The sequence below is a fragment of the Meira miltonrushii genome (assembly GCF_003144205.1).
Source record: "Meira miltonrushii strain MCA 3882 unplaced genomic scaffold FA14scaffold_5, whole genome shotgun sequence".
Lineage (NCBI taxonomy): Eukaryota > Fungi > Basidiomycota > Exobasidiomycetes > Exobasidiales > Brachybasidiaceae > Meira > Meira miltonrushii.
The window spans coordinates 615,510-636,101 of NW_020289947.1; the positions used below are offsets into that span (position 1 = coordinate 615,510).

Consider the following 20,592-nt stretch of genomic DNA (forward strand, 5'->3'; position numbering starts at 1 on the left):
GCGGAAAGTGCGTTGTATCGACATGGTGAAATATGTAGCGCTGACGTAGTCGACATTCCGACAGAAGTATATACATCCTTTGTGCTCGCTCATAATTGATCTGTATCTATGTATGCATTGAAATACTTTCTCTTAAAAATACATGAGCGCATGAGTCTGCGGGGTATGGGCTGGATAAGAACAGGTACAAAAGAGCACAATTTTTTGGATGGACGATGGACGTTCAAGCAAGTCAAGTCTTTTCAACAAGTCTTCTTCCATCGAGCCTGGATGAATCTTCTATGAAGTTGCACACCTGTCCGTCTATTTTGATTATGTATTTGCTTGATCTCGACTTCTCCTTGAAGTTGTAAAGCATCAGCATGTTGCTTCATCTCTTCTTCATTAAAGAAGTATGTGAAAGTATTATCGCCTCGTCGATAAAAGTCGTGTGAATCGCTTAGTAGAGCTGGCTCACACCATGCTGCCGAAGCTTTTTGATGGAATCGGAGCTGGGCCAAATCTCCATGTGCAAAATCTCTGAAAAGAAGAGTACCGCCAATAGGGAGACATTTCACAAGGTTTGCTAGTACGGCACGATGATCTTTCGGTGGAATGGCAGATAGGACAAATATTAGCGATACGACTGTAGGTTGGCCGAAAGGATGTGTCTCTATTCGATTGGCTAATGTTTCGCCTTCTTTGACAAGATCAAAGACGAAAGCATTCACCCTTTCCTCGTTGTATAACGGATTGGACTTTAATATATCCACAGCACGAGGAGAAAAGTCACAGCAATGTGCTTTTGTGGTTTCATTTCGAGCCAAGACTGGATAAACCATGGCGCCAGGACCACATCCTACCTCCAAAAGAACAGTATTGTTTCCCTTTACCATCTCGCCTCCGATCATCGGATCGTCTAATGAAGCGCTAGCATCTTCCGGTTTAGAAGCCGAGCCTTCTGTACTAGCGACCTCTTTCCCATTTAGCTCCTTGAATTCTCTTTCTGTCCAATTTTTGTTCTTGAAGAATTTATCATGATGATTTTTATAGAATACATCCCAATTTCGAGCAGCTTCTTTTTCGCATTTATTCAGCATGAATGAAGTTGCTAACCTTCTATTTTGCAAAAGAATATCTTCTATCCTGTCAGGATCTTGTCCGACCGTATGCTTATGCTTTGGTGCCACATCGTTTGACACTTGATTTGTTGTCATCTTGATATCGAGTGCATGCTGTTGTGAGTGTGCAGTCTTGAAACCATTTGAATGAGAAGATTCAAAAGTGACACTTTCTCCAAAAATTCTATGCACGTGAATAAGTACGTCTTCTTAACGCGAATTGGTCCAAGCGGTAAAAGGATGGTCAACTTCATAGAGCGCGTTTGGTTTTGAGAAGAATACTCAATGTTGGCTACCATCACTTGTCATTGGTATATCCAACTCGTAATGTTCTCTTCTCCTTCCCAAGGGCCGGCCCGGAGAAGGCAAGGCGATGGATCTGTCCGTCTTTCACGCGCAAGTACGCCTTCTATGGCCGGAAGATCAAATACTTCAAGGGTTGGAGGACAAGCAACGCCTTCAACAGCTTTTGGCAAAGGCAAGACGGGAAGCAGCTTTGGCGGAAATGCAGGTCAACGTAAGAGAGACTCGATGCGTTACATTGGATCTGCTTTGAGAGATTCTTCATACGCAGCACCCTCTTCGATTGGTGATGAGTCATTTGATAGCACAATAAATGGTGACTCAATACGGAAAAGAGAAAAAACAAGAGCAGGCGGATTAACTGAAGGAACAATCTTATCACGAGATGACAATCATTCTGTTTCCGTTTTTTCTCGAATGCCAAATGACGTTAGTACAGCTTTAAACTCTGCAAGCCCATACGATCTGGTTTCGGGTTCTCTTGATACTGCCACAAATCATGCATTCATTGTCACCAAGAACAATTACTTTATCTGGAGCTACTCAATGCGTAGCTATGAGACGCCAACTTGCTTTGCCCATTCGATAGCATCAGCATACGCCTCCAGTCAGCAAACAATATTACCTTCTTGTGATTTCGTGCCTAAAGGCAGAGACCGACAGCCTGGATTCCTACTAATCACGCCAGGAGGTGATGTCTTTTACAGCGACAATGTGAGCAGCTCTTTTGCTCAGGTACAAGACAAAAGGCAACAGTACTCGATTGCTTTGGGAATGGGTGAATCTGTCAATTCGCTACATCGATGCAAGCCTACTTTGTTCGTCGCTTCAACAACCCATTCCCGATTGATCTGTATCCGCCTGATCGCGTCCGGTGGTATGCTTCAGCCTGTGGTGACCTTGTTCGCTCAGCCCAGAGGAATATTTGGACGCTTGTTTGGAGCAGCAGCGAATCTTGCAAGTACAAGTGCAGGCATTGTTGGACTTGCTTCTTGGTCATCAAACGAGACCGAGAGCACAAGTGACGTCTACGCAATCACACAACAAACACTGCAAAAGTGGTCTCTTGTTGATGGAAGGGGAGAAAAGATGATATTCGATGAAGATGTGCGACCACTTTTGATCGAACGTGATGAACGAATTGCTGACGGCAGTCAATCAGCAGAAAGCCTTAAATTGGTGGATGTAGCAGTGACGAAAGATGGCCGATCAATCATCTTGTACTCTTTCCCTTTGATCGAGGGTGGAGCGCTGCATTACGGTTATGCAACCCTGCAAGGTAGAGGAAGCGAGCTTGTCGTACAAGGTATTACTTCTCTACGCTACAGTAGACTTGCCGACACGAGATCAAGTGATTTCCCTCGTTTGCTCATACCAAATGGAGGCCCAGTAGTTTACGTCGTTTTCACAGAGGCGGTGATCTTCAGGCTTTTGGAGAGTGATGGCTTGGAAGAAAGTATCGAATTGCGTGATGTTTCTTCCAATCGCATAATCGGTACAGGAGAACCTGCATATCATGAGCCTCGAGATGACGCCGCACCAGCATCGATTTCCGTCTTCACCCAACGCAGCGGTACCTTGCTTATTTCCGTCGATGTTGTGGCAGCAAAGGGCTTATCAGACTTGATCGCATCCGGTGAAGATCGAAATGTTGTCGACACACACAGACTAAAGACTAAGCTTGAAAGAGGCGTTTTTCATAGTGACAATGCCGCAAATCCCATCTCGTTCGATTTACCATTGGATATGCGAGGCGATCTGATTGCGGCGGCTGAACAGCTCAGCGATGACATCGTTCGCTCTGAATCTCCAAGTCTTATCAATACTCTTGATACAAAGCTACAGCTTGCCAATCGTTTGGAGCGTTTGCATTCATTGGCAGCATTTTTATCATTGAACGGTATGATGGGGCTCATGACGCAAAACTCTCTTAGACGACTTTGTGCTGATGCTCAACTGATCGCATCGGCGATCGATCTATGGAATTATGTCGATGAATTGATGAGCACGCCGATTAGGTTGCAAAATGTTGGCAATCCTTTTGGAGATGCAGTGAAAGATATCTGTCAAGATGCTGAGGATGATGATGTTTTACGTCATTTCTTCCGCTTTGAGCTGAGAGAGCTTAATGCGGTTCTGAATCGTGTGCACGAACTTGCCCAGCAATCGGCATCTCAAGGTATCTCTCGTCTTTCCGCAACTGTGTGCGAGACCAATCGTATCCTTCTGACTACCTATCAAGCTGCATCGCGATACCAACATGAAACGGCAAGTTTGTATGGTTTGGACCTTTCCAGCATTGCGTTCGAAGCATGGACCTGCACTGGAAATAATGTAAAGATTTTGCGAGAATCTTTGTCAGGCACAGTCTCATTGATTCAAGACAGAACACGTCAATTGGGAAACACGATCGATCAGGAGATCAGAGAATTGTCTCTAGAAACACTCACTGCAGAAGAGTATGAGAAGCATCTCCAATCTACATTGAAAGGACAATTGTACGAATTGGCTTCGTACACCTTGGACGCTTACAAGGAAAGACTGTCTTATCTTCGATTGGCAGGATCAAGTCATCCATCTCTCGAGCGCGAATATGCTACTTTGCAGGAGGAGTACAACGCTGAAAGACGCAATTTCCTCCTCCCTCTCAGGTCAATCGGCCGTGGTGATCGCGCTTTCAATCTTGCCGAACAACATAAAGATTTCGAGACGTTGACAGAATTGTGTTGCAGCTTGTCAAAAGAGCAAAGAGTTGCACGTATAAGATTCTATCTCAATAAATATGGGCAAGCGTTTGCAGGAGCTCTATATACCTATTACGCACAAAATGATGAGATGCAAACACTTTTAGCTCAAGATGATAGCTTCAACGGTCTCTTGAGAGAATTCTTGGATGCAAATCCCAGCTTGAATCGCGTGACTTGGCTGCACGATTTTGCTTTGTCAGATTTCTCTCGTGCTACAGTACGATTGGCAAATGAAGCCAATAATGAAAAGCAAAGTGTATCGAGCAAGAGGTTGATTTTAAGCTTGGCAAAATTGAGTCAAGCAAGTCATTTGGTCGAAGGACAAATCGCTTCCCAATCTGAACAAAGCGCGATCGAACAATTTGACGATCAGATCGATTTAGTGAACATTCATGATAGGATCAAGAACAATCTACGCAAAAAGGCAAATGAAGCAGAAGGAGAAATTCTTTCCCCAGATGATTTATTGGCATTTGCAGAGGATGCGGTGCTGGCTTTATCTTCAATGAGACCCGCATTTGGTAAATTATACCTTCATCTTGCCAAAGACCTTTTCGATGGCCGGGTGCTTTCGGTTGAGGATTTGATCGATTTATTGACATTACACGATGCGAATGAAGATAGCAATTCCGACTTTATCTTGGCGATTGAAGCATTCATTCGAGCACGCGATCTTCCACCAGCTAGAGCTCAATCTGCTTTGACCAGCTTGTGGAGACGAATTATCTTGTTCGATGATTGGAAAACGGTCACACAAACAAAGGATACAGCAGATGCTGTACTGGAAGCTCGCTTGCGCAACACGGCTCTTTATCATGCTCTTCGTGCATGTGCAGATACAGAAAGTACTTCGGCTGCCGTCTTGGAACCTGTTCAAACGATTGTTCAGCCTTCTCTAGAAGCAATTCAAGCTCGTTTGAGTAACACTTATGATGTCCAAATCGAGGATCAAGTCACAGTTGATGAATTGGCACAAGATAGCCAAGCAGAGATTGCCGAATTGGAAGAGCTTATGAGCACGGTGGATTTATCGGTTTGGTTCAATGAAGTGAAACGATTGGTGGTAGAATCTTTGGGCGATCAAGAACAAGGAGATGATATCGATTTCGCCGCTCTTAGTAATGTAGGAAGTCAAGAAATGATCATGTAAGAATAGCTGTTATAACAATTATATTCCATTTTTTGCGCATTTTTTACACTTTCAATATGAGTAAAGCACATTTTAATTGCAATCTGCAATCTATTGAAGGAGAAGGCAATTCTTGCAAGCAATGAAATTGCCCACTTTTTAACGTGCTGTCATTTGTTTGCCTTGTGCCTTTCTTTGTTGTCTCTTCTTTTCCACTTGTTTCTTCTTTTCTTGTTCTGCTGGAGATAATTTATCAAACTTTTCCTGTTCTGCTTTCTTTTTGGCAGCTTGACGTGCTTCTTCTTCATCTTCACGATCATACTTTGTTGCTTCTTCAGTAAGTTCTTTATCAACAGCAACACGTGTTTGACGTAATTTGTTGATTGTTGTATTGTTCAATTTGGCATTTCCAAGTTCCAAAGCGTCTACCAAATTGCATGCTGCTTCAACCAAAGACAAGGAAGCCTTTGCTCCACTTTGGCTCTTTGGCATACGCAAAGTCAAGACGAGCTTCCTTTTACGTTTTTCGACGGGAATCGCACCAGTCTCGGGTCGCTTTTCCGGTTGATCGGATAAGACAAGACTGTAAAGGTAATTTCCTGCTTCGCTATTGTTCAAAGCAGCTTGCAATCCAACCCGATTACGCTGAGCGTTACCCTTGTCTCCGATATCACCCAAAAATGCATCTGTTAGGTCACCAACTTCGCTCATGATAGCATATCTTGCATCCAATTGACGTTGCGAGTTTACGTTCTCACCATCCAACACTTTGGCAAATGTCATGTCAAAACGACCTTGACGACTTTCACGTAAGACACTCTTTTCAGCGATTGCAAAGACGCCAGAAATGTTGTCAGGAGATTGGAAGGGCAACAAGAAGGTGAGTGAGATTGTATCACTGATCACAGGTTTGGATGATCCGGTTGCGGTATTGTAAAGGAAGGTGTATAACAATTCAAACGGATCATGAAAAGGTGTTAAGCGGAACAGGATTTGCAAACCGTCTACGCCACGTCTACCACTTGCATATGCCAATGCTTCACCACCGCCGTTCCAGACAAGTTTTCCATCTCCTTCTCCTGTACCAAAATGATGTCCTGCAGGTGCATCTTCTTTTCCTACAAATGCGAATTCATCTTCCAATAAAGGCATTGCGGTCTTTAACCATGCTTTTGCTAATGCACGATTACGTGCTTTTCCGATAAGATGAGCGATAAAATAAACGAATGCGATACCGAGAAATAGAGATTCTAGCTTGAAATCGATCGGTCTAACTTTGACGGGTGTACGAATCAAAGTGAACTCGTACGACCGTTCATACCACGGTAAATCTTGTAATTGTTCGGGTATGGCACCTTTAAGGAAACCTGGTAGTTCCACAGCTCCAACCATGCCAGCCGAAGAGAATGCTACGGTGCTCAAAAGCAGAGTAAGAAGCATATCGTTCTTCATCTTTTGCCTCTATAAGGATGATGTGGGCAGGAAGGAATGTTCAAGACACGCTTATGCTCGTTAATGTTCCACATGGCTTTAGCGTTGGCGCCGTGCACGTGTCAGCTTTACCCAGGCTTTGTCGAATCGCGCCTATTCAAAGTGACTGAAGCATGGCGTTTAAAAGCGGATCGCTATGATCATCAGATAGAGAGTGAAGAAGGAAAGTGGACAATGTCGAACGAGAAGGTACATTTTCCAGTTAAATATTGAGGAGATAAATGAACGACCCATGAATATATTGATAAGGTGTGTCAAAGAAGTGCCAATTCCCCGCTTTCTTTTGATAATTCTTGAACAATTGTTATTTTTTATGCTGTTCTGTTTCACAATATAATCAATTTATTACAACGAAGTCAAAGTGTAAGAATTCCAATCATCATTTCTGCAACACTGAATGACATTCTAGGAATTATACAACAAGAAAAAACAGTTTTAAAACTTCTAAAATGAGAAATAATTTAATTGAATTAATATAATAATGTGTCAAATTATTTTTTAAAAGCATTTCCCTATCTCATCTCTCGATTATTGAGCTTGTTTTCATCTTCAGCTCTGAGTGCTTTCATACCTTTGTGGCTAAAAATTGTTTGAGTGTCTCGATATACTCTATTGATCTCAAGACTACCGTTGAAGTGAAACCGTGGAAGTCAAGATTAGTTCTCTGTAGCTAAACGTTTAACTTAAATTAAGAATATACCCTAAGTCTAAGTAGAAAGTGTATTTTTAAGCATATCAAGACAAATTTGAACTTTGCTAGGGATGGAAATGGACTCAGCCCTACCCACAAGAACACGAAGTCCATGATCGATTGCCCACCGTGTGAATATTACGCGGGGCAGGATTGCAACGGCGTACGCACACGGTGGATGCAAGCTCTAACATTACACTAAAGCGTATTTAAAGCCTGTGGAGTTCGTACGGCAGCGTATGCCGGCTATACCGGAATAATGGCTTAATTAGCATTTCGACTTTTTTGCTTTCCTTCCACAACAATGTGCGAACTTGATTGGTGATCGCGAACAATTTCTCATTTGATGATTTGAAAGGTAGAAGATGTCTGCATCAACATCTAGAACACCTTCACATTCTTCAAGCCAGCCAATACGAAGAAGATCATCTGTTCGTTCTACAACTTCATCTTCTTCTCGTTTTTCGGAAATACATCAACGTGAATACGTATATGCTTTGGACGATCAGAGTATCTCGGAATGGCTCAAATGTCCTATCTGCTTAAATCCTTTCATTGAGCCAAGTCTCATACCCTCTTGCGAACATGTCTTTTGCAAAGGTTGCATCGAACAACATGTTGAAACGATCAGTCAAAGTAGAACAAACGATAGTACAGAGGATGAGAATGTGGAACAATCACAATATCAGAAACAAGCAAAAGGTCATTGTCCAAGCTGTAGGACGCGATTTGTATCCTCCCAGCTCAGACCAGCAGCTGCGTTGATTAGAAATATGGTGGATTCCTTACTGGTTAAATGTCCTAATGAATCAAGAGGTTGTGCACATCTTGCCGAAAGGGGCTTGATCGAAGGACACGTTCGGAAGGATTGCGCATTCGCTTATATTGATGAAGCAGAGGTGGTAAACTCAGGTCAAGCGATCAGCTCGAATGGCCGATGTGGATGCGGAAAGAAGGTCATGCGAAAAGATTGGCAGGCCCACATCACTTCAGGGGACTGCTCGATAGAACGGATATCTTGTCCATTTGCAAATGTGGAAGATGGATGTGGCGTGATGGTGAGAGAGTCTGACTTAGAACATCACCTGAGCAGCTGTCCTGCGAAGATTGAACAGTGCCAACATTGCACACTCGAATTACGACAAGATGAAATTGATGAGCATGAAGGACGATGTGAAGAGGTTGTGGTTGGATGTCCTCTTGCGCCTTATTGTCATTGGAGAGGACGACGTGGTGATTTGGGTACGGAAGCAGATGAAGATCACCAAGCTACTATGCACTTAGCAAACTGTAAATTGGCACCTCTACGATCATTCTTGGACTCAAATACAGCAACGTTGAATGATTTAGAGCAAGACAACAGAAGATTGACCCAGCGAATGACCACGATGGAAGAGAATCAAAAAGATTTGGTTAAGCTACTCTCTCACTGTATCGCTGCTATCGGGCAAGAATACACTCCGTATCAAGAGACAGGATCTCCCCAGACACCTCTACGCAATGCTGAAACGATCTCATCCCCGCCGCAACAGAGCAGCGGTGCTGCTGTTCCTCCTCCGCTGGCACGGAGAGGTCGTGCTAGATCTGCAACTGGACTCACTAGATTAAATCTTGATGAAACAGAAGATGGCGAATCAGTTGGAGGACAGCTGGTGCTTGCGCCGTATGCCAGTGCACCAATAGCAGACAGCGCAGAAGAGGAACCCTGGCATTGGCCTGAAGATCTGCGAACTAATAATCAATCAGACGAAGGGACTGTATTTGACCAAGTATCAACGCATTTGAACAGGTTGAGTCTATCAAACGGCAGCAATACTTCTCCCTCAAGCATTGCTGGCTCTTTACGATCGATCAATGTAAACCTTTCAACATTATCCGAACGTATAACAAAAGTCGAAAGAAGGTTAGATGATGCTCATGTCGTTTCAATGAATGCTGGCTTCGAAGCGGGTAGAGCACACGATGAGCTTAATAGCGTTCGACATGGAATGCATTCTATTCGATTACAAATGCATTCTCTTTTGATGCAGCAACAAATGGAACGTTCTCTTCCGCATCCTGCCGGACCTCAAGGACCTCCGACTGGACCACATGGCTTGTATGCCGCTGCTGCTGTGGCCGCTCAACAACAACAGCAGCATCCCGATGCATCACCTCACCCTGTACAAGCGGGAAATACACACACTTTTCATAATGGTCAACCTCCTCCAGCAGGTATGATGGGTTTACGTAGATTTTGGACCGGTTTTGAGCAAACTAGGCTGTAAATTAATTGTCACAATATCAACCTATGTATGTATGTATAGTATAATAATTATTGCGATAGATAACATTCTGTTAAACAAATGTATGAGAAATCCAAATTGATTACAAAGGTATCATTGAAGTAGAGGAAAAGGGGTATTTCTTTTTCGAAATGAAAAATCATCTTTAAAATGTAAGTTTGCTAACTTCAACACAATCCAACAAATCCAAATTTGGTTCAACACCATTGGGCGGGAAAAATTGACAAAGTGAACGGAAAAGATGATAACGTTGTCTATACAAAGCCGTTGGTTGACCTTCCAAGGCTAATTGACGTGCAGAAGCGCTTACATTGCTTGAACTTTCAAGGTTTGTTGTACTTGCTGCTGTTTGATTTGCTTCTGCCGATTTTTCGTTGCTTTGCGGTAATACTTGTGAAATCGAAAGCATTTCACTATCACCTTCAGAATCGCTATTTTGTTCACCGGAAGCTGAACTCAAACCCTTTCTGTCGGAAGACAAAACGGACAAGCTTGCAGGATCGTCGTCCGAACGTAGATTTGCGAATGTGCCCGTTTCTGCTGTAACGCTCACGCCTGGCACCGGCGACATCCAAGGGCTACTACCATCACTGCTGAACAGAGGATCAGAACTTAGATTGATAGAAGGATGTGTTCGATTAGAGGAAGAAGGTGTTGATTCACGTCCTGCATTGTGTCCCGCATTAAGAAGATGTGACATCAATCTTCTGAACGCTTGACTTTCTTCTGGCGCATCATGATTGACAACTTGTGAAACTTGCGTTTGCAAATAAATCAATGCTTGCATTGCTCCTATTCCACCTGGTCCTTCATCAATTTGATCAGCTTCTTGTGCCATTTCCAAAAATCTTTGTTTGCGTAATTTGAATTTTGCTCTACGTAAGATTTCCGAAATGCTTGGCCGTACAAGATCCAAACACCAAAGATCATCTAATCGAATCGCAGGTGAATTGCTTTCTGCCGGATTTCCTCCAAAGATGTAGAAATTGCCTTTCTTGTTGTCATACACCATTTGAGCTGCAAACCTTGGTCGTGGCTCAGAACATGATGATCCAGCATTGTCCGTCATACTGGAAGCGCCCGGACGCGGAGAGCCAGGAATGACGGCGGGCGAATTGTCACGAAGAGTCATTGGGATATCTGGCTCTACAGATTGATCTCGAGCAGGTACATTTCTTGCTCGTCCACTTTCAAACAATCGACTCTCATCAATGATTGGGAACGCTTGTGTAGGACCTCTACCAGGCTCGACTGGCTCATTGGGGGTATCGTCTTCACCTTCACCGTTGTTGAACGCTGTTTCTTCACTTTCTTGTTGCTCAGGCCGTAAAGCACTTCCGGTTCCGCCATGCTGGTAAAGCAGCTTCCATTCGCTTCGTTCGATATTGTAGACCCAAAATGCACTTTTCACTCTCTCACCTTTACTCTTGCTCTTGCGAACAAGACCGCTGAAAAGGTGAATTTCGCGCTTTTGGGTATCAATCGTTGCCCTTTGCGTAAAGCCTCCTTCTGGTCCAGATTGACTATAATCTCTACTGATTTCACGTACGATTCCAGTATTGATTTGATAAGTCCACATATCAGCAAGGTACGTCGTTCCACGTTGACCGGCCAAGATCCACAGAATTCTCTTTCCTGCCATAGCGCCAGTCTTTGGCGTATCGAGTAACATCGTATGGCCAACGCGAGCTGGAATACGTGCATGCGGAATCGTATTATCGTCAAAGATGAATTGCCAAGACCGTTGAATGACATCGTATTGCCACATTCCGCTTAGCTCGATTTTGTTCACATCAGGATGGGCAACACGACCTCCGAATACATACAACATTTGCGTTTCAGGATCGATGAGCATTTGATGATCAAAGATCAATTTCGGTCCTCCTTCAGCATGTGTGTTGAGAGATAAACGATCCCAACGTTCTGTACGAGTAGAGAATCGGTAGAAGTCAGACTCATACCCTGTCTTGATTTGAGGTTGTCTTTCTTCCATCAGCGGTTGATTTTCCCCTGTCATCGAAGTCTCAGATCTGCCCAAATCGGGCTCTGCGCTTGCCATACTTCTACCGGTGGACGCCATCAAACGCATATGACCTCCTCTATTGCTTGTGAACAATCCTGCTTCTTCCCCTTCTGCTCGTGTATTTGTCGATTCAGGCAATGATGGACCACCCGGGAATCTAGGAAGGAACATGCCTCTTGCAGCACTTGAAGGGGCAAGATTGTTATCTGCAGCACCTGTACGATCAGAAGAAGCATTTCCCGGTGATGAGCCTCGAGCAGGCGAAGGTACTTTATCGTAATCCACATATTTTCCAAGGATGTACAAAAATCCAGTTCTCGGATCGAATACCATATTATGACAACTTCGAGGTCCAGGGCCACCTTGCTGACGAACGTCCCGGCTAATGCAACGCCATCTGCTTTCGCGAATATGGAAAGCCCAAAGATCCGCAAGGTCCTTACTGCCGTCCCAACCTCCGAATAGCCATAGGATTCCTTTATCGCTATCCAATTCCATCTGATGACCCCCTCGTCCGGATGGTGTATCGCCGTTCAAGTCAGTAGAGAGAACTTGATGCCAGACAGGTTTAGGGATCGATCGATCTACGTAAGCCGATAACAGTGAAGCTGCAGAATTGATATGTTGTCCAGCCTCTGCAGAACCTTGATGAACAAATGGCTCGCTATCTCCCGATCCTTCCATAGATGATGCAACAGATCCCACATTCTGTTCGCCCCATGCAGCACGTTCTAAGCAGGCTTCAGCAATGTCCCACGAGCCTTGCATTAGAGCATGAAACAGTTGCGTCACAACAGGCCTTTCGAAAGGACGTTTGGGTCCGATTGTGGGAAGTTCCTTGTCCTCGTTTTGGGCGTCTAGACCGCAAGATTCCAAGAGGATTCTGTATGCAGAGTGATATGCCCTACTGCGTAAGTGTTTCAAAATCAATCGCAATGCAACCGATTCGCGATGCTGATGGAATGCTGTCGAAATATGTGTAACAACTTGCGGATTAGAGATACCTTCCAAAGCAACGTACCATATCGAAAAATTGTAATTTGGCAAATGTGTTGCTAATGGAACCAATTTGATATATCGAACAGGAAACGGGACGCCATCGGCAGTCGTATACCGTGTCTCAAACGTTTCCGGAATCGCATCATTTTTCAAAACACCACGAACCAGTCTAACCCAAGCTTTTGATTTAGGATCACGAGTTGATGCACTTCCGTATATCTTGAAATCCTTTAAGTTGCAGGGGTGAGATTTGTGGTATTTCCCAAAATAAATCTTTTTCAAGATTGCAGGCTTTTCCAGTTTCAGTATTAAGTATTGCTTCTCCGTCAAGCCACCGCCTATTAGAGTGCTATTTGATGTTTGTGTTCCAATACCCTTGTTTATGCCTGCAATTGGGATAGCAGTATTAGCACTTGTGTTGCTGCTGACACTTTGTCCAGCTGTAGTAGAACGACCTAAGGAATACCCACCATCACGAGATGTCATCAAAGAAGGACCGCTTGATTCGGTTGCTTGATTAGATGCAGTTGAACTCATTCCTATTGAGGGTGCTACCATATTTGCGACTGCAGCACCTGTCCATCTTGAACGCATATCATGTGGTCGGTCATACAATATATTTTGAGGAGCATAAGCACCTGAGTAACTTGATGCTTCTGCTATTGAATATCGTAGCTGTACCAAAGGTTGATTGTTTAAGAGATCCATCTTTTGATAAGACCGAATGAATCCCAATCAGGATGGTGGTAGAGTGAATGATAACAATCTCTCTTTAAGTATTGAGTAAAAGGGTGTGTTGCATTTCCAAACCAACAGCAAGAGCGTGGAGGCCCAAGCTTATTACATTTATGCCAGATTATGCATAGGGCCAGTTCCTCTTCTTATTTTGAGACGCGTGTGTTTCTAGTACAGACACAAAGCGGCGCAATCGCGTTTCAGACTAAAATCTCCGGATGTGTAGCCTAAACATGCCAAACGCGTATATTCCCGATTCACTCAAAAGAGAGCCTAGCGACAACAACATTCAATGCAATATTCAAATACAATAACTACGACAACCCTTCTGAATCCATCCATCTTTCTGTCTTACGGAATGCTTGTTCATCTTCTTGATCGGATAAGATCAAAATTCGTAGCTTTTTAACATCTAACTTCTCGGCTGATTCTACTGTTGCTTGATCGGTATCCTTTGGATTGACCAGAACCAATCCGCTAATCTTTGGTTTAGAAGATTGAATGTGATGAAGAGCAGCTCTTGCTCCTTGTCCGCTATAAGCAAATAAAAGAGGAGCTCTTTGTAAGGACATTAATCGAATTTGTGATCCAATTTCATCAGAAAGTGATTCATCATTCTCTTCTGTTCCTTCTGAAAGTGCAATATTTGAATCTATACAGTCATATCCTGCTTGTCGGAAATATCCAATCCAATTTTGCCATTCATCACGATGTTCTCCTTTTATGCTCATGAAGAATAACTGTGAAGCAGGTCTACGTAAAGCTGCAGAATCAGCTTGACGGAATTTGGAAGATGAATCAGAAGATGATTCTGCATGTAATACGGAAGATGACGAGAAATAATGATGAGCGACCATTAATGTCGTTATGGAAGGTACAATTGTAGCAGCTCGCAAGAAGCTTTTCGGTTGTCCTGTTTGGGTTGAAGCGGTAGAAGCGGTAAATAGCGATCTTTGCATTGAGAGACTAGCAACATTATTTGCTAAGCCATGTCGGCCTGTTAACCAAAACATGATTATTTGGGTGGATGGTGATCGTTCGTCATCACAAGAGCATGAGCATACATTCAAGTGTTCCTCCCGATCTTTAGCGTGACCCTCACCTTTTACCTCCACACTTAGTGTTCTTCTTTCTGTGTTGGATGTGTGACTTTAGCGTGACGCATTAAGAAGAAGGGGCACAATGATAAAGTGAAGCACATGGTTTAATGTTTAAGCGCAGTTGAATGTTCGCGTGTTTGATTAGGAATGAAGAAATTAAAGTTGCTGGCGGACATGGAAAAGAGAAAAGTAACACTTCCCTCAAAGTCATCCTGACAACCATCTTCAAAGTATGTTTCCATAGCAAGATGGCATTCTTTTCTTTCTTGTCTTGGTTTAGGCCATGGTGGAAAACGACAGAAACGGATTATGAAACAGTCTTGGCACGATTGACAAAGGATATTCAAAATGTTCAAACAAGATTGATTCGCGTTAATCAAAGGGAACGAAGGTCAAGTATCACATTGACACTCTATGCAATCTTACTTTGGCTTGCTTATACGCTTTTTGTATACTTTACAACAACGGAAAAACGACCTCTAATGACAAAATCAGAACGATTTCATGTTTGGCTACCGAGCGTGATTGGGCTAATCATCATCATTTCCGTTCGATCAATCGTTCGTTGGTGGTTCAGGAGGGTATGTACAGGAGAAGAAAAACATTTACGTTCACTTCAACGTGCAAGACGGAAAAAGATTGATGAAATCAAACAAGCAACAAAGTTTGATCATTTACGTAGCCTTTTGGAACGTTATGATGACACCGCTCCAAATCGACCTGGAATGAAAAGAGGCGGTTCAAGTATGGATGGAAAGCAAATCAAGCAGGCACAACAATCTAACACTCAGGCAACACGCCAATTTCAAGGTATGAAAGATGGCAAACCTGTCAATGGAGGTACACAAACAGGTGCAATACCTGCAGATGCACAAGCGTTCAGCACGCCAGTAAAGAATGTTCAGAAAACAGCACAAGGACAGCCTGTACCGACAATCGTAACGACCGGAACAGGAGCTGCTTTGCCTTTTGATACACCACAGCAACATCTCCGATTCCAAAAGACTTGGCTTGATCGAGTAGCCGATAAGATACTAGGCGTGGAAACGAGCGAACAAGATGTAGGAGCAGAACAAAGGTATGCGTTGATCTGTCATGTTTGCCTAACGCATAATGGTCTATGTCCAAAAGAGGATTGGGAAGAAGTACAATATATTTGCCCTAGGTGTGGTACATTCAATTCTAGGAGACCTTCAAGTGTTCCTGTTACTTCTCCTTGGTCTTCATCAAATACCCCTACTAATCGAAGATCAAGTCTTGGGGCACCTTCGCCTGCAAGATCTTTGAGAGATTTACCAGGTTCTCCAAGTACAAAGAGTATCCTTTTGGAATCGGCCAGTGCACCTTCCGGACTTGGCAATACGTCAGGATTGGAGGAAGAGGATGAAGAAGCAGATACACAAGAAGAAGAGGAAAGTCACGAAAATAACGGTTTGAATGGAGACAAATCCGAAACAGAGCCTGAAGAAGCAACACGAAGAGGCGGAAAAACAACTGCAAGACAGGAAAAAGATGATAGTTCGATGTTGCGAAAAAGACAAGGTGTATCGACTTTAGGAGATGAGAGTACGGAGCCTATGCAAATTGATTGATTGAGGTCAAGAATCATATGCTACGTACTGCTTTGCAGCCTTTTCAATCCATCTCGTCACCATTTTGTAGAATATTTGCACGCCTATTTATATAAGCACATGACATATTAGGCCAAAAAATGAAAAAAGACTGTACAATGACGTTAAAGCTGTATCCTGAGAGAGAGAGAGAGAGAGAGAGAAAAAAAGGTATATGTACAAAAAGGAAAGATATTCGTTATCTTCAAATGATAAGTGCCGAAAGATTGTCGTAATTTTCTTGAATGCATGCCATCCTGCGTGTGATCGAGCCAATGAATCTCTCGACGCAATTAACTGCAAACGATGGCAATTCGTCTGCTTGTTCAGCAGGATCAAGTAAACCCTGTAACATTGTACAAGCAGCACCATAATGCAATAAACATTGATCGGCGACCGGTTTAGAGTCACCTGTACGTTCGATTGATAATTCGGTCAAAGCACCTTTTCTTGCGATCCGTAAAGCTTCACTAAAGATTAATTCATCAATTTGTTGAACGGATTCCGGAAATTCTTCAATAGATTTCGATCGTGCAAAACTTGCCCTTTCACTGCCTTCGTGAAACTTTGATCGTAGCGCCAAAAGTGAATTGATCACCACTTGACTTGGTGAACCTACAGACGGGCTTGAGTAACGACTAGCACTTTGTGAACGTGATTCGATAAAATCTTCTGCTGCTTGAATTGCTCTTTGCACGAAGCTCAAACTACGTACATAAAGAACGTACGCTTCCGAAGCCGCAATTTCACCTGGAGTGGCCTGACTTTCATCTTGATTAGAAGATGGAAGGGTGTCTGTGGTAGAATCTTCTTCAGCGGCTTTCGAGGTGGCAATCTTTTCCGATTCTACTTTTTGTACCGTTGTCTTTGTTATACTTCCACTCGTTGCGCTAGAAAGACTGCTGCCCGAATTACGTCTTCTGTCCGTGTAATTGTTTTGATGAGGTCCGTACGCAAAGAACGTACTCAAGCGAGCATCTGCAAATTCTGTCAAGACGTAACTCTTATGACCATATTCGTGCAAGAGACACAACAAATTCTGTTCGGCGATATCAACCGTTGCATTTCCAGAAGAATAACCTGCCACTTCGCCGTTCTGATTTGGAGATGAAGAAAACAGTGCTCCCGATCCTAAACCCATCCTTAACGATTTACGTACTTCTGCTCCTTTCAATGCCATCCCCGTTGGCACACCGAATAATCGAATGGACGCCATACTTATTGCCCGAGCCAGAGCAGATGTCGGCTGTTGGGTCGGACCAAGCGAAGAAGACGTTGATGGATTAGGTGATTCATTCGATTGTTGCATTTGTCCATTTGCCGGATTGATTGCCGTTCTGCTTGAAGAAGCAGGAATTAATTGTGCTAAAGCAGGTCTGGGAGATTGAGGTGGTCGCATTGTTGATAAGCGAGATGCTTCGCTGGCACCACTCGCACGTCGTGAGAACGAAGGTTTGCGTGCATTCGGAGGAAGTGCGAAAGGAGCATTGGGTGGTGTGCTACCTAGCCTGTTCAAGATTGGCGAGGACGAATAGCTGGAGTTCGTTTCCTTGTTTACCGGTTTGTTTGCTTGGACGACAGGGACTGCTTTGGCTGGAATAGAGCTTGCATTGCTGGGAGGGATACTTGTCCGTACATCTGCAGCAGTTGATGGAGTTAATGAAGGTGATTGTTGTGTACGTGTAGCTGCCTGGACTAAAGGCGATATAGCTCCAAAGCTTGTCAGTCTGCCAAGCTGCGATGGCCTTCGCACAACGCCCAAAGGACTCCATCCGCCACTCGATGGGCCCCCCTTTGCTTTGGCTTGACTTGCAGCTTCTTCTGCTCCTTCAACATTACGCTTATCAACCAATACATATCCTCGATCATCATCATTTGTTCCAGAACGCTTGATAGGTTCCTTACTCATCTTTGAAGCACCGACTGTCACGATTGGAGTTGTAGATGGTTTCGTTTGTCCGACAGCGGCAGGCAGATGTGAGACGCTAGAGCCAGGCGTTTCTAGAACGTTGTCTTCCAAACTGGAAGCATCTCCATCATGATGTGTTTCGTTTGCAATTATATTTTCTTTGACTTTATCTTGTGGTGGTGGTATAGGTGCCACATCTTGCCTGCTGACAGGTTGAAGTCTATCTCGACTTCGCATCCTGACAGACGATTTCAGCCCACCGACAACGTATTTCGAGCCAAAGTAGTGTTGTGGCATATTCAACACCGGCGCTGGCGAGGCAGGGGGAGGAGTACTTGCTCCTGTATCTGTACTATCCGGAACGTTTTCATTTGCTTGTTTCGATTGTCTTTGTTTATCTTCAGTCCGCGCAGGATTGCTTAAAGGAGCGCTAGAAGGAACAGCAGGTGCGATACGAGTTGCGACAGGCACTTGTCCATTGATCAGAGAAGATGTAGATGTTTGCGTTGAGCTTTGCGGGAGGGATGGAATCATGCTTGCCTTGTAAGCAGAAAGTACGTCACAATTGAAAAAGTCTTCGAATGAAAGACGCTCGATCGGTCTCCTACGTAAAAGATCACGAATCAATTTCTTGATATCTTCATCCACAGGATGTGGTCGAACAAATTCAGACTTAGTCCTTCCTTCTTCCACTTTTCTTGCATGTTCCCGACGAAGTGCATCTTCGCTCTTTTCGTCCGGGAACTTGATCCTATCTTCGCCTCGATCGATCCGCTTTAGCAATTCCACATGATTTGCTGCTTTGAATGGCGGTGAGCCAACACTCATCTCGAATAAGACAGCTCCTACACTCCAGAGATCCGCTTTTGCATTGTACTTTTCGTATCGGAGAATTTCAGGAGCCATGTACAAAGGCGAACCACACAACGTTTCCGCCACTGATGCTTCTTCGAGATGTCTTGCAAAGCCAAAGTCTGCCACTTTAAGTTGAGGAATGAATGCAGCATGACCTGCATCAATCAGATCTTGTTCGGGTTCTTGCAATAAAAGATTTTGTGGTTTGATATCACGATGAACGATATTCTTTCCACGCATGAACTGGAGTGCGGCTGCCAATTGGGCCAAAAAGCTTCGGACTAGATCGGCATGCAAGCCTCCGTTATGTGGATGGACGTATCGTTTGTCAATCTCTTCTTCGTATGGATCTCTTCTTTGTTCAGGTGCACTTCTTTTTGAGGATGATGATGAATGTCCATTACGCTTCCTTGATTTGATAAAGATGCTCAGGTCACCCATTCTACAATATTGCATGACCAAGTAAATATGATGCTCGGTCTTTAAACAATCCAAAAGTTCGACAATGTTTGCATGTCGAACCGTGCGTAAGATGCGAATTTCTTCTTCTAAATTATCTAATAATTTAGCTGTCATCTTTTTCCTTGTCACTACCTTGATCGCCACTCTCGTTACAGGACTCGAAGGAGATCTGGATGAACTGGATTCATCTTCTCTTGATATTGCTCGTTGTACTTTACCTAGATATACGACTGCAAAAGAGCCTTTTCCGATCTCTCTAGTGAGCTTGTATGCACCAACGAGGTGTCCAGGCTCAATTGTTGAAGCTGAAACAGAGACGGGAGCAGCCATGTTGAAGGCGAGAAGGGTGTATGCTGGTTGAAGGTAGGATTGTTGTTAGAGTACGCCTTTGCTCAGCACTTTCGTTGTAAGCTGATGGGCGTTGATCTGGAATTGAATTTGGATGTGTTGATTGGTTCAAAGAGTCTATCGTCCAATTCAGAAAGAGGAGAAATGATCCGATTTACCCTAGCCACAACCAATGCTTCGGTAGCAAAGGAATGCTTATCGGTGATCGAATGCATACACACGCCCCGCAAAAGGTATGAGCAATGTTGCCCTGCAACCAAGTTCCGCCCTTCCGGTCTTGGATGTAGTTGTTCGGTTGGTGATGGTAAAAAGCCAAAAAAAGAAGGATGATGAGGGTAAGACAAGAACTCTCAATAGATATCCTGGATATGAAGTGAATGTTGGTTCGGTGCTTTATAGTATTGTTGTTATGTTTCATACTGTGCTTATCGTTACCCTGCATAGTATTGCATAAATACTGTCAATTTGCCTTTTCTTTTTGCTTAGCCTAAACGCTCCACTCGGAGTCAGAGTCAATTTTATGTTTCGCTTGCGTGATACGGCGAACACGTATATACACATACACGCCTTACGCCCGCCTGAGCAGCAGAGCAACGCACGCGGTACGCCTTTTTTAAAGCATTTATCAATCAATCAGCCGGCTTCGATAACGATTTCGTGGGGTTAGAAAGGAGCTAAGCCGACAACTTTGAAATGAGATTGACTCATTATGGTTTTGACCTCGAATACGATCGTGATGATTCCATGAAGTTCAATTTAAGTATCGCATGGGCTCTATCTTTGAGCATGAGCCTATTTCCAGAGG

General features: G+C 43.7%; 8 protein-coding genes across 8 annotated transcripts; 3 read left to right on the plus strand and 5 right to left on the minus strand.

Annotated features, from left to right (window-relative positions):
• Positions 1-100: 100 nt before the first annotated feature.
• FA14DRAFT_174966 (S-adenosyl-L-methionine-dependent methyltransferase) lies at positions 101-1,233 on the minus strand. The gene has a single exon (XM_025500568.1). It carries the CDS (start codon positions 1,194-1,196, stop codon positions 243-245), a length of 954 nt encoding a protein of 317 aa, XP_025352421.1. The 5' UTR covers positions 1,197-1,233; the 3' UTR covers positions 101-242.
• Positions 1,234-1,397: 164 nt separating this feature from the next.
• FA14DRAFT_162371 (uncharacterized protein) lies at positions 1,398-5,336 on the plus strand. Its single transcript, XM_025499568.1, has one exon. It carries the CDS (start codon positions 1,428-1,430, stop codon positions 5,298-5,300), a length of 3,873 nt encoding a protein of 1,290 aa, XP_025352422.1. The 5' UTR covers positions 1,398-1,427; the 3' UTR covers positions 5,301-5,336.
• FA14DRAFT_162372 (DUF1682-domain-containing protein) lies at positions 5,304-6,754 on the minus strand. The gene has a single exon (XM_025499569.1). The coding sequence runs from the start codon at positions 6,729-6,731 to the stop codon at positions 5,439-5,441; it is 1,293 nt and encodes a 430-aa protein (XP_025352423.1). The 5' UTR covers positions 6,732-6,754; the 3' UTR covers positions 5,304-5,438.
• A 974-nt stretch (positions 6,755-7,728) lies between these two features.
• FA14DRAFT_162373 (uncharacterized protein) lies at positions 7,729-9,800 on the plus strand. Its single transcript, XM_025499570.1, has one exon. The coding sequence runs from the start codon at positions 7,827-7,829 to the stop codon at positions 9,726-9,728; it is 1,902 nt and encodes a 633-aa protein (XP_025352424.1). The 5' UTR covers positions 7,729-7,826; the 3' UTR covers positions 9,729-9,800.
• FA14DRAFT_162374 (uncharacterized protein) lies at positions 9,721-13,570 on the minus strand. Its single transcript, XM_025499571.1, has one exon. It carries the CDS (start codon positions 13,474-13,476, stop codon positions 9,892-9,894), a length of 3,585 nt encoding a protein of 1,194 aa, XP_025352425.1. The 5' UTR covers positions 13,477-13,570; the 3' UTR covers positions 9,721-9,891.
• Positions 13,571-13,817: 247 nt separating this feature from the next.
• Positions 13,818-14,462, minus strand: FA14DRAFT_182037 (uncharacterized protein; the record flags this gene model as incomplete). Its single annotated transcript, XM_025501170.1, has 1 exon — positions 13,818-14,462. One exon carries the CDS (start codon positions 14,460-14,462, stop codon positions 13,818-13,820), a length of 645 nt encoding a protein of 214 aa, XP_025352426.1.
• Positions 14,463-14,805: 343 nt separating this feature from the next.
• On the plus strand, positions 14,806-16,332 carry FA14DRAFT_162375 (uncharacterized protein). The gene has a single exon (XM_025499572.1). It carries the CDS (start codon positions 14,852-14,854, stop codon positions 16,193-16,195), a length of 1,344 nt encoding a protein of 447 aa, XP_025352427.1. The 5' UTR covers positions 14,806-14,851; the 3' UTR covers positions 16,196-16,332.
• An 86-nt stretch (positions 16,333-16,418) lies between these two features.
• Positions 16,419-19,769, minus strand: FA14DRAFT_126850 (Pkinase-domain-containing protein; the record flags this gene model as incomplete). The annotated part of the gene is made up of 5 exons (XM_025496765.1): positions 16,419-17,032; positions 17,090-17,299; positions 17,351-17,806; positions 17,894-18,234; positions 18,370-19,769. 5 exons carry the CDS (start codon positions 19,767-19,769, stop codon positions 16,419-16,421), a joined length of 3,021 nt encoding a protein of 1,006 aa, XP_025352428.1.
• Positions 19,770-20,592: the final 823 nt, after the last annotated feature.